The sequence below is a fragment of the Rhipicephalus sanguineus genome, chromosome 1 (genome assembly GCF_013339695.2).
Source record: "Rhipicephalus sanguineus isolate Rsan-2018 chromosome 1, BIME_Rsan_1.4, whole genome shotgun sequence".
Lineage (NCBI taxonomy): Eukaryota > Metazoa > Arthropoda > Arachnida > Ixodida > Ixodidae > Rhipicephalus > Rhipicephalus sanguineus.
Window position 1 is genome coordinate 218,743,824 of NC_051176.1, and position 13,956 is coordinate 218,757,779.

Genomic DNA, 13,956 nt, shown 5'->3' on the forward strand with positions numbered 1-13,956 from the left:
TATTATTCATGGTCTCCCAGCCCCCCCCCCCCCCCCTCCGATTCGCCAGTTTTCTGACTCACCGCCTAACACCCCCGAATTTCAAGTAAATATAGGCTTCCCCGTACATTTTCTATTGGGCATTACGTATTCCGATGGGGTACAGGGTGTCACTTTTTTTTTTCGTTATACGCAATGGCTTTTGCTGGATCGCCCGGATTTTTCGTCAAAGAGTGCTTACGCATCAAAAAACTTCCGCAGCCTTCACTGGAAGCCCCAACTGCGCGGTAAAACGCATGTGTGCCTTAAGCAGTTGTAGTGGAGGTCTGACACGTAGTAAGGCCACACCGCAACAAAATCCACATTTTTTGTAGGTGCTGTTGCCTCTAAACTAATGCGCATCGTAGTGCGTATTAGTTTAGGGCGCAGCTTAGCTACCCGCATAGCTTATGCGTGTTGCTTTGAGCCGTTGCAAAGTATACAAACTACACAAGGGCAACCGGAGATGCTGCAGCTGAGTAGGCTCAAGTAATCGTGTGTGGATTCTGATTGATTTGCGGGGATCACCACAAGTTACAATGACCTAGATTTAATAGAGACGCCGGATAATATAGGTCTGGACTAGATTGCGTTCTCATGAGAACTTTGGCTATATTTAAAGACAGTAAGTACCTAATGGCACAGTGGGTCAATGTTATAGAATGAATGGTTAGTCGCCATGGCGAGTTGACTGGCAATTTGCGTGATGCAGAGCTTCAACTACCTCAAAGCCATCCAGACCATTCTTTCCGTTGATCTTGTCTATACGGATCGCGACGCTCTTTTGACGCTAAAGTGGTTCACGCAACAGTATTTGTATACAATGCAAGTATTTCCCTTGCAAGGCTATCTAGCTCAACAGTGTGGCATCATAGCTACTGGGTTTCCAGGGCTGGTACAATAAGTATTTAAATAATAATAATTGCTGGGTTTTTACGTGCCAAAACCCCGATATGATTATGAGGCACGCCGTTGTATCGACTCCGTATTCATTTCCACCACCTGTGGTTTTACTAAGTTTAAGTACATCGGTGTTCTGTGCATTTTGGCACCAACGAAATGCGGCCACTGTGGCCAGGAATCGAACCCGCGCCCTGTTTAAAAAATTATCAACGTTATGTCAACTTTTAAATGAGACAACGTTCTTAGTCAAATTTCTCTTTTCCTTCTAGCCGTTATTCGCATGCAGCTAGCGACCTCTACAGGCGCAATTGTGAGGCGTAGAAACTAAGAAGGCGTGTTCGTTTAGCTGACAATGTAAGAAAGTGTTCATCCTGAACCACAAACACAATCACGTTATGATTTATTCGAAGTTGTATATGGTTAATGGCAATGCTAGAGCGCCATCGGGACAAAGCTGGCTGCCGTTGGGAGGCCGCGTTTAATGAAGGTTTCTTCGCGATACCTGAAGGCTTGAAATAATAAAGTCTGGGATCTTACCGTAAGATCCCAGATCCCAGTCTCAATGTGAGGCACTGCGCAGTGAATGACACCGGATTAATGTCGACCACCGTGCTACCTTAACGTACGCACAATGTGCAGTGGATGAGCGTTTGTACGATCCACGTACCCCAACCGGAATGTACCTTTCGGGGCCGGAATTGAACCCGGGACCTGTCACAGCGTTATGCACTTGAGCCGCCGCGGGGCTTTGGCTCAAGGAGTAGGACTGCGCTGCATGGGCGACATATGTGGACATACATACATACATACATACATACATACATACATACATACATACATACATACATACATACATACATACATACATACATACATACATACATACATATTTAAAGCTGAACATTTTGACAGATTTAATAATAACAATAATATCTGAGGTTTAACCTCCCAAAACCACGATATGATTATGAGAGACGCCGTAGTGAAGGGCTCCAGAAATTTCGACCACCTGGGGTTCTTTAACGTGCACCTAAATCTAAGTACACGGGCCTCAAACATTTTCGCCCCCATCAAAAATGCAGCCGCCACGGCCGGGATTCGATCCCACGACCTTCGGGTCAGCAGCCGAGCGCCATAACCACTACACCACCGTGGCGGGATTTTGACAGATCTGCCTGTCTGGTTGGGTTAATTAATTAAGACTGTCAAAGGGCTCCAACCAAAAAATGGGTTTAATGGGAAAGCGTCGAAGAGAGAGCCCTGAGCCCCTTTGCACGGAAACCCAAAGTGTTCCTCAGGTACGTGGACGATTGCTTCTGCATTATAAAGACATCGCAAGTCACCAACCTACTCAGCCATCTAAACTCCATAGAACCGGACATTCAATTCACTTGTGAGCGCGAAAAAGACGGATCCCTTCAATTCCTTGATTTCCTAATCAAGCGAACGGGAGATTTCCTAAGTTTCTCAGTCTACCGCAAACCTACGCACACAGGCAACTACCTGCACTTTAATTCAAATCACCCTCAAGCCACACAACATCAGTAGTCAACACTTTGATAAGAAGAACGGCAACGCATGGCACATTAGGATCAGACAGAAGGAAAGAAAGAAACACCGTGTTCAACGAACTGCAAAAAAAAAAAAAAAACGGCTACCCGCCCAATTTCATTCGGAAAGCAATCCGGCAGCAAAGAAGTACTTCTAACGGATCCCCCAGAGTCCCCGCCTTCCCAGAAGCGAATCTCTCTCCCCTACGTGAAAGGCACAGTGAAGCCATCAGCAGACTCTTAAAGAAGGAAGGCATAATGGTCGCACACAAACCAACCAACACAACAAATCTCCTTCTACCGAAATCCAGGGATCTTCCGCCAAGAGAGAGAGCGCAAGGCGTCGTCTATAAAATCAATTGTTCCGACTGCCAGGCCACATACATCAGCGAAACAAAAAACTTGAACGAAAGAATTAACAGCACAAAAACGACGTCAGGACGTTCTCAAGACAACGGAGCCCCCTTGCAGAACACTCGGCCACAAGATTGCCTTAGAAAAAAACCGAAAATTTACCAACAGAAACTAACCAACAAAAACAGCTGTTACTGGAGTCGTGGTACATTCAAAACACCGAAGGCAACTTGAACCGTTGCAAGGGAAACCTGCCGTCAGTATAAATTCACGGACTAACCACAGCAAGAAAACCAATGCAAAAGTAGTCGCTAGTGAACTAAACCGTCCCCGGCCGCCCATCAATCCCACGCAACCGCAGCAATCACAAGCACCTCAACACTCTCGCCACCAAAGAAGACGCGCCTTTCCTCCTTCTCCCCAGCTGGCTCGTGAGAGAAGTTAAAAGTTGCACCTCGACACCTCCGCTGTAACTCTCCCTGAAGAAGAAATCGAGTAGATTCCGAAAAATAAACCAGTTTTTTGGTTGGAGCCCTTTGAAAGTCTTAATACATACATATTCGCTGGGTTTAACCTGTTTACCGCGAGGCGTGCTGTGCTTAATATGCGCAGGAGCGTTCGTAAAGATAGGATCTTTGGTAAACATATGTTAAAACGTTAGGCTACTCATCGTCCCTTCTTTGTGTGGATGGTTGAGCAAAGAAGCGATTCAAATAACGCGCGCTTTGCACAAGACTGCGGTGATGTTCTTAGGCATTCTCGCAACCGGTTGGCTTCGCGTATCACAGGTGGCGCAATGCGCGCGCACAGACTTATGCGCGCAGTCCCTTTCTTCAGAAGGCGGGTTTGACGCGCGAGCCTTCATACTTTTCTACCAAATCATGTAATTATGTAGCCTCACGCTCCAAAACCACGATACGCTTATGATGCCCGCAGTAATGGGAACTCCGGATTAATTTCAACCAGCTGGGGTTCTTTCACTTGCCCCTAAATCGAAGTACGCAGTTTCATACTCTTCTGATTTCGCGTGAACAGGGGCCAGAAATTTTTTTCAGGGGAGGGGGGGGTTCAACCATACTTTATGTATGTTCGTGCGTGCGTTTGTATGGGTGCGTGTATATATACGCAAGCAAAACTGAAAATTTTCGGGGGAGGGGGGCGTTCAACCCCTCCCCCCCCCCCCCCCTTTGTTACGCTCCTGCTCGTGCACTACGGCAAATTCGCCGAGATTCGAATGAAATTAGACGAAGACATTTAATCTTTACAAAAGAAAACAACGTGAACATTTAGCGAACAACCAAATTATAATCAAGAAAATCTAGGGCCGAATTCACAAACCTCGTTCGTAAGTGTTCTTAGTGAAAATTTTTCTTACGAACATTTTTTTTTTCAGCGTGAGACGTTGCTTGTACATACGGACTCCAGAGTTTTACGGGGATGACAAAACCCCGCGTTGATTAGGACGCACGACGCAGGGGGTGGCACCAAATTATTTTCTCCGCCCGCGGTTAATTAACGTGCACTCAAATATAACTACACAGGCGCTTTTGCTTTTCGCCGTCATCAACATGCGGCCGCTACAGCCGGGAATCCAATCGGCAACCAAGTTCTTTAGCAGCACGACATCAAGCCACCACGGCGGTTAATACAGCGGGATAATGAAAAAAAAATATGAACCATTGGAAATAGCCTCGAAACAATTAGGCATTTTTCAACTGCGTATAACTTTGAATTCTTTCATTTTAAGCAGCGCACTCATTCGGGAACGGATGGCTTGCAATCTGCGCGTCATGGTATTAAACTATCATATCGTGGTTTTGGAACGTTAAACTCCAACAGTTGTTATTATTATAGTATTAAACTTGCCCATTTAGTTGCTACGGATGCGGGTAGCAAGTTTATGATGGTATATAAACAGTGCAGTTGCATTCCTCTTTCCATTCATTCTTCAATTAACCGTTGGGAAAATTCAGACGCGATATGAAAGCGAGATAACAGAAGCGCACCATATTTAGAAACTTCGTCCTGACAAGAGCGTAATGCGCCATCTTTGTTCCTGAAAGAAGAAAGAGCTCCAGTTTCTTGATAAATTTAGAGCGTATTCAGTGACTCGCATAGATTTCACGCATGCTCCGTGTGTCCTTGGAGGGAGGGGGTCATTTCAGCGATATAATTGTTATATATATATATATATATATATATATATATATATATATATATATATATATATATATATATATATATACCCTACATAAATATATATATATATATATATATATATATATATATATATATATATATATATATATATATATATATATACCCTACATAAATATATATATATATATATAATTTTGTTTCTCGGAACTTCCACTACACAACAGTTTAACTGCTGAGGCTTTGATCGTACTTTCAGAGCAGATAAACATATCGATTTCACCCCTTGTAGTAGCAGGCCCTAATGTTGTCGAAATAACGATATATCAAAAACACCCTCTCGATGTCTTTTTTGTTGTTGTTGTTGACGTGGGTAAGATGTCGCCATTCCTCTTAACCACAGCGCACGAGTCCGCTATCACAGCAAAGAATTGTCGGTCACAGAGCTGCGCTTGTGCCCGTATCTGTCGTGCTTTCATAATCGCTCTCACTTTTATCTATACACTTTCTCTCTGCAATAGTGTTCTCAACTTGCGGATACATGTTTACGAGAGGAGGCATGCCAACGTGCGAGGATAGTTACCTTATTGGTCGTGAATGCTACCAGCATCATCATCACCATGACTTCAACAACTAACAAGTTGATAACGACACAGAGCGCCACGCTGCATTTCTAGATACTGACCTAACCTAGGCACAAATGCATGTGTTGCACTACTTCGTGATTAGAAGCATACTACGCAGGGTTTTTACGACACATTTCCATGCAATCGCATGTAACCGGTGCTTAGATTTTTCTTTCTTTCTTTTTCATGTTCGCGTTGAAATTGCGTAGCCACCTACTAAATATACTTCAAAACAACTGTATGACACGTCTCAAGTTCAAACTAAACAAATATACCAATATCTGCAAGAATCCCTTCTTCCAACAAGTGGAGAACACATAAGAGTACTGTTTTGTCCTTGTAATCAGGACATCGAACTGTATTTGAACAGAAAATGGACAAAATAAATTACACCTGCTCCCGCTAAACGGAACCATGTGTGGATTCGAAGCAGCGGGGAGATGATTAGCTTGAGCGGGAGATGGTGTAATTTTATTGAGAGGACGAATGAGAATGTATAAGTGAAGAGAGACAACGCCACTCGACGTTGACGTTTCTATTCGGCTTCGCGTTGCCGCGCCGCCCTCGTGATCCGCCGCTCGACGTTTTGATTCGGCTTCCCAAGCCCGGAGTTCAGGGTCCGCTTGCCGCCGTTTACGTTTCCTTTCGGCTTCGCGAGCCCGAAGTTCGGTATCGCCACGTCGCCGCCCCCGTTTCGCGGCAGCCACCCGAGCGCTCATCGCAGCGCTGCAGAGGAGAGAGAATTGAGAGAATGAGGCGCGCGCGCTCCGTCGTGTTCATACTGCGGAACTAGGCCTCCCAAGCTCGGCCAGGGGGCGCTGCGTCGCACGCGTTTCGCCGCCTTTCTTGCGAAAACCGGTCGCTCCTGTCCCCACACCAGCCTTTTGACTGCGCTGTCTCCGCACGTTCAGGCACCCTGCACGCGCTGTTCTCTGCTCGCCGTGCACGTGCAGCTTCACGTGTCGCTTGCTCTGAAGGTTTAGAAAGATCCCAGAGATGAAAAAAAAAAACGTTTTAACGGTGGGAATCTTACCAGAGGAGGACGGTTGATCGACCACCTTTTCGGGACCGAGCAGGTCGTCAAGGGCGATGCTGTTTGTGCGAGCGCTACGTGCGTGCAGATGCTGAACGGGCACATTTCTTTGACATGAGTAGGGAGGTGACTGCGCGAGTTATGTAATTATGTTACCGGTAAAACGCACATTCGTTGCGGCAGTCGTGTATACTCGGAGCTGTCAGCAACCATCCAGCACGCTTTCGCGTGCGTTTTCTATTGATAGCTTTTCAATTGCTTGGATGCCAAGTTTGTCGTGCGGCTTTAAATTTATTATGAGCTCAGTGTGAAGAGCATAAATTTACATCTGCCCTGTTGAGTCACTGGCTGCATCGCAATGCGCAGTGTTCAGTTTCGTGGGAGTTTCACTTTTGCCGAGGTTTGCATCGAATGATAACAACGTCGGATCGCAAGTTTAATGTCGCCTTGGATTTTTTTAGAGCTCCCTTTGACAGCATAATGATATACGCAAACAAAAAATAAATAAATATTTCATGCCCACTTCGACGATGCATGTTTCTTGCAGAGGCGTGTTTCATTTCGAATAATATCGACGCCTGATCACGCACCGTGTTCGCTTATTCGAATGTCGCTTTGGTTGTTTCGACAGCTCGCTTGGTCAGCATCATACTATACAGGGGCGTAGCCAAGGGGGGGGGGGGGGGGGGGGGGTTCAAACCCTCCCCGAAAATTTTCAATTTTGCTTGCGTATATGTACACGCACACATACAAACGCACGCACAAACATACATAAAGTATGGTTGGACCCCCCCCCCCCCGAAAAAATTTTTGGCTACGCCCCTGATACTATACAATACCCACTGGGATCGCGCATGTTTATGATTATGCCGAGATTTGTGCCCAATAATAAGCGCATCTGAATTCGCGAAGCCATCGAAAATTTAATTGCCACCTTGGTTCTTTTTTCAGCTCGTTTCCAAAGCGGCATGCAAGGCTTTTTATTACGTGCCGAACGCATGACATTAATACGAGGCACGCCGTGGTGGATTAATTCGGATTAATTTCGGCCACCTGGGTTTCTTTAACGTGCACGTAAATCTAAGTACGCCGGTGTTAGTGCATTTCGCTCCCATCGAAATGCAGCTGCTGTATGCGTGAATCGAACCCATGACCACGATTTTAGCAGCGCAACACTTCAGCCTTCTAAGCAATCACGGCGTGTCGCATGCAAGGCCAATATGCATGCAAGCACAGTTGAATTCATGTTTTCACTCCTGAACGAAAGCGGGAGAAACCTTTCCTGTTGCGCATGAATGAATTATTATTATTATTATTATTATTATTATTATTATTATTATTATTATTATTATTATTATTATTATTAAATTAATATCAACAATAATCACATGGAGGGGTAACCTACCTGGCAGTTGTCACCAGGAGTGCCATATAACGCCTGCAAACGAAAATAAACCAGTTGAAACCTTTTCGAACAGCACCTCTAGTGGAGATCGCTGAAATCGAAACTGGTGACCCTTGGCCTCCGAAATTGCCCAACGAGCGCCGGTAGACAATCTCGGAGGACAGCATTCGTGCCTTTCTTTTGGGGGAAGATTTTGCAAGTTAGTGACACCAGATGTCGCTTGGTCCGCACCCGTCGTCGCGTTTAAGCCACCAAAAACCATGGCGCGTGCCTCGTAGACGCCGGCGCGCATGCGCACACTACCTACCCGCAAAAGGTGTATTTTGACTTAACTGTTACCTATACTTTTTTGCTGAACAGCGGCACTGAAAGTAGGAACAGAAACTCTACTGTGCTTGCACATTGGGTTTGTTGGTTCGTCATATCAAACGCCATTTGTGTAGCGGGTACAACACGGGACGAGAGAGCGCGTTGCGTATGCCTATCTGTGTACGTTACTCTCATCTTGCGTCGAGTGCCCAAAGAAAGTGGTATTTAACTGGAATAAAATCGTTTCTACGCACTATACCTGCAGTACATTTCTGAACAACAGTCTGTCACTGCCGCGACAGCATTCGCATGGCTTAATGCATTCTACAAAAACCAACTTGTCAATTCAGCAGGATAACTTAAAATGGGATAACTCTGTCTCCAAAAAAAAATTTATTTTCGATCTTCTCACAACTGCTAGAGGACATAAAGAAAGGCACAAGGCAGGCATGCTATCCTGCAAAGCGTCTACTTGGTTACCGTGCACGCCTAACGCGCACGGTAAGTTTGCTAAAGGAAGTGTGATCTTTAGCATGTATATTGGTTACACTGATGGTATTCAGGTACCGTTTGTCTTAATGCGCGATTCCGTATAGGGCAGGGTCGCGAACCATCACAGTGTAGGTGTATGAGATGGGGCTACATATGAGCCAATTCTAAGGTGAATCTGATGACAGAAAGGCGCAATGACGACGACAGACATAAGACGCACACTCATAAGGCGCCTTTTTCGACAAAATTTATTTCGAGAAGCCGACGCTATTTACCCGCTGACGTCACTCGTGCGCAGTCGCGCTCAAGCAGAGCAGCTGTTTAGGTGATAGCGAAACAGATGCGACAGTCGTCTTGTTCAATTCATTATCTCATTTAGTAATTTTGCCCGCTTGTCAGGAACTCTGGACACAATATAGCATGCGCCAAAACTTGGCGTGCCCCTAAAATCTCGACTCGAAATTGCAAGAAGCCTTAATGTCATTCTAAATTTTGGCGCGTGCTCTGTTTTGCAAAAAGTCACGACAAGCGGTCAAGGTTACTAATAGAAGAATCCCTGAAGGAGGCGAGTGCTGCATGAGTGAGGCATATGTTGCATTATCGCCTGAAGAAACGCCCTGCACAGTCGACCACAAAAGTTTACGGACCATGCGAGCGCGTGGCCAACAGCCTTTTCGCGACATTTCCGCTATACGTCAGGGGCGATCAAAAGCATGCGCTTTGCCTAAAACGCATCCATCCCTTAATCGATGGCCTGGCTATTTTCCCATTGCGCATGAATGTTTTCCACCTTTATCTTTTCAACGCGACGCGCTCTTCCGTCAGCCATGGCTACGTGCTATCACTCGCAATCTCTCTCCCAAAGTGATATCTACCCAACGGCAGGCCGCTCGAGGCATGCCGAGATAACTTTGATTTGTGCTGTCCAGGTAAAAGTGAGATGTTCATACCGCAGGTAAGCGCTTTGCGTGAAAACAACGAACTAACAATGCGCTGCGCGGCAGTAGAAATTTGATATACCAGTGAATATGAAGAAGACCAGTTTCCGGCATAGATCTGCGGTGGAGGGTACGTGGCGCGGACAGGCAGTTTGGCACGCGCTCGCGTGGTCCGTAAACTTTTGTGGTTGACTGTACTTAAACGCGCCAGTGCATTGTGACAGCACCCCGCGTTTAAAATACAGGGCCGGTTCCTCTGCCCTGTATGTGTCTCCTATGTCTGCCGTCGGCTTCGCGCCTTCGAGTTTTCCATCATAACCCCCGAGTTTTCCATCATAAACTGGTGTGGTATGGACGGCGCTAAGGGTTTTGAGTATACGAAAAAACGCAAGACGAGTAACGGAACGTTCGTTCGGACTGTCCTAGCAAGTCTCCAGGTTCTAGGTAAAGGATACTACGTACTCATAGCCCATTCATTATTCTGTGTTACAGAGCACGTGAACGGCCAGTTTCAGCAAAACGAAGGTGCTGCGTGTCAAGCGTCGCCACTAGAGCAAATCAGCATGGCTAAGTCTTTCATATCCACGTTGCTGAACATACATCTGGGCACGCTGTTTGTATTGAAGCAGCAATTACCAGGATTCGCCCGCGTGTACCACAACTGGCTGCTCGAGCTTCCTACACACCAGCGGTCATATCATGCACAGCCAACAGACTATGAATGTGTTGCTAACTGCACTGCTAAGTGGGTTTACGCTCCAGACCAGGAGCGTAGGCAGAAATTTTTTTCGGGGGGGGGGCACCTCCTTGATCTATAGTGGGGACGAGCAGGCAGATGTGGTCTAGTGTCATTTTCTGCTCTGTATGCTATAGCAAAAAAAAAAATTTCGGGGGGGGGGGGGGGGGGGGCACGGGCCCGGTGTGCCCTAACGTGGCTACGCCCCTGCTCCAGACGGTTTCCATGCGCGGTTAAGCTCAAGCGCCATGAATTACATAGCTGGTGCTGAACGCGTGATCAACATTGAATCAATAAAAAAAGGGGGGGGGAAATATAACTTCTCATATAAGAATAAAATAAGTAGGCACAGACCACGTAGTTCTCAAGTTTCACGAACGCAGTTACGAGATGTGGTGATATGCTGCTACTTTTTTTTTTCTCTGACTGCTGATTAATCTTCTTCATGAACACGACGACGTGTTCGCACCGTTGACTCATTCCACCGAGCTTGCAACAGAGGACACAGACCACTAAGTGACTTTCGACAACTGGAACTAAGTGAGTAGCGCTAGGGCCGGCAAGGGCGTACACGGGACGAAAACGAACCCTGCAAAAGTTATCTTGCTTACCACGCGCGCACACAAGCAAACTTAGGCCTAGCTGCATTTTCCCTTGCTTGTGAACCATAAAGCTCCTTTTGCAGTCTATCAGCAGTGCAGCGCAAGTTGTGGCCGACGCTCGAGGAGAACAAAACTCTGGAAGATGGGCAGGCACACAAACCGAGCAGTAGAAACAGCCGGCAGAAACAAACGGTGGTGAGGGCGACAGCAGCTGTGCTAGTAGAACCAAGACAGAACCGCCCGTCGATGCCGCCGAGATAAGCCGGCAGGTTGGCCGAAATCACCGAGAAAGCGATCACATCGAAGAGTTCCGCCTGCTGGCGCGATGTACAAAGCAATCAAGTGTAACAAAAAATGGCCTAATGAAAAAATAATCAGAAGCATACTTCGTTATTTTCACACATATATGGGATGTTAACTTTATTTCCAACATGCGCAGACTCTACGGCAGATTTATCGCATTTTTGTTCTTATTCGCATGCTTAACGAGGAGCTGCTTGAAAAAACGAAATTAGCCAATAGTGTCATCCACCTGCTCGAATGTTGCGGCCACAGGCTCGTCATTCGTGGGAGAGGGTGGAGAGGTGGAAGCGACTTTCTGCTACATGAATGTTAGGCAGAAGCGACCCCTTGTGTTATTTATAGGTTTTAACAGCAAAAACAGGGGGAGGGGAGGACACGTGTCATGTTACGTAAGCCGCAAAATCAATAAATGACCTTCGCAAACGCAAGCCTCTGCACAGACGCATACTCCAGGCTAGGCACTTCGGACCTGTTTGGCGTTTTGTCAAGGTGGTTGAATTCCGGCATCGACGGAGCTAAGTACGTTGTCTAGAGTGATTCGCGTAACTATTCTTTGCCTGCGGTATCCTTTCAAGCGTAGCATTCGAATGAACAGTTGACTACATCTTATTTATTAATTTTTTTTTATCGTGGTAAACCCTCACGCGACGACGTGGTTCCACTGTCTTGTGTCAGCAGACAGCCGCTTTCGGGAGGGGGTGAACTTTACCTGTGAAACTTGCGTTCCTCATTGCATTCTGTCTCATGCAGCCTCCTGAAGAGCCACGCCCAGGAAAGGCCAGACATCCTCCAGCGAAACCGGAACAGCAGAGGACGCCGCAACAATGCCATGTGCGACGTCGAAGTGCTTCTGGGTCGTCGCCGTCGCTGTACCTGTAGTGCTGCTGACATTGGGGACCCTGTACATGATCTACGTTCCGCACACCACCACGCAGCCCCTCAGCTACTGGTATCCCTGGCGACAACGCCCTCCCAGCGTGGGTTATGCGTTTCCCCGCATCTTCCTCTGGAATCCAGTGGACGGGGACCGTTGTCCGCGAGTGCAAGATCGACTTATGATGGAATGTGGCGAGTTCAACACAACTAAAAAGCATTGCTACATTACAAAGGACCCTATTTACCACGTTGTCAGTGACGCTATCGTTGTCGAAGCGTCTCGCTTGGACCCTTACAAGCTGCCGAGGCGCCGGCACCAGGAACAGCGGTGGGTGTACTCCACCCTAGCAGGAGAACCTACAAACTCGTCGTTGGCTTTAACGCTAGTTTCTGGAATGTTTAACTGGACAATGTCCCACAGAGACGATGCGGACGTCGTCGTTCCCTACGTCAAGTGGCAGAAGCGCTCACATTTTATTCCAATGCCTCGCGAATTTCTTCTCGAGGCCATCGATGCGAAAACTAAAAGCGTTGCCTGGTTTGTGAGCACGTGCGAAGAGCCGCTGCGCCATAACGTTGAAAGCATCCGCTACCATCCTCTGCCCAGAAGCTCTGAAAATTTCATGGCACACGTCAACCAAACGTTCGACGTTTTCATGTTTTCCGATTGTGGTCGCCCGCTGTGCAATTCCATTGATGACTGTGTGCAGATGGCGGCGAAGGACTTCTACTTTGTATTCGTTCTCGAGACCTCTCCCTGTTTCCATCACCCGATGGAGATGATATCCGCCGCCTTCAAGTACAACATCGTTCCCATCTACTTTGGCAAGACAGCCCTCGGCGATAGTGTGCCCCAGGGGTCCGTCTACGACACTTCGCAGGAGCCGACCGCATTTGATATCGTCGACAAGCTCAACGTTATGCGTGACGACGTGGACACGTATCTGTCGTACTTTGCATGGAAAGAGAAGCTATACCAGTTTCAGGAACACCCAATGTGCGCGCTCTGCGACGCTCTGTACGCAAGTGCCGCGGGCTCCTCTGCCACTACCGACATCTTGTCCTGGTGGCGACGGCGTCCAGAGTGCGATTACGTCATTCCAAGCCCGGGCGGTCCCATCATTAACACGAAGCTTACCCCGTACGGAATATACTTCGTGCCCGCTGAACACGCGGACATCCCGGGCCGAGTCATTAGACCTCCGAAAGCACGGCATCCAAATACGTCAACTACAACCTTAGCGTCGACTACAATCTCAACTCAAATGCCTCTTCCACTTGAAGTCAACGAAGACTTAGGACATGACCACGACGATATATTGTAAGGGTGCAAACTGTGTTGCAATTTTTGCGCAGTCCTTTCATATGTTATATAATTAGACCTCTTTCGCCGTAGTTCTTATTCACTGTGGAAATAAACTACTTCTGTACCCACTCGCCGCAATTTCCTTTCTACTAGAACAGCGCTGCGAAGTAATGCATCGCCCAGCCATCTCTTTGCAGCATTATTTCGTCGCCAGTCTTGGCGCAGCTTCTTCCTGTCTAGCATCTGCAACTAACATCGCCACTCTAGTTCTAGCCTGACTGATTAGATCCATACATAGATGCTTGATCAGTACTCTATTTCGATGCTCTACTTGGCATTTCATATTCA

General features: G+C 47.0%; 1 protein-coding gene across 1 annotated transcript; it reads left to right on the forward strand.

The window, feature by feature from the left end:
- The first annotated feature begins 11,813 nt into the window (after positions 1–11,813).
- On the forward strand, positions 11,814–13,739 carry LOC119372125 (alpha-(1,3)-fucosyltransferase C-like). The gene is made up of 2 exons (XM_037642592.2): positions 11,814–11,945; positions 12,177–13,739. Exon 2 carries the CDS (start codon positions 12,251–12,253, stop codon positions 13,625–13,627), a length of 1,377 nt encoding a protein of 458 aa, XP_037498520.1. The 5' UTR covers positions 11,814–11,945; positions 12,177–12,250; the 3' UTR covers positions 13,628–13,739.
- The last annotated feature ends 217 nt before the right edge of the window (positions 13,740–13,956 follow it).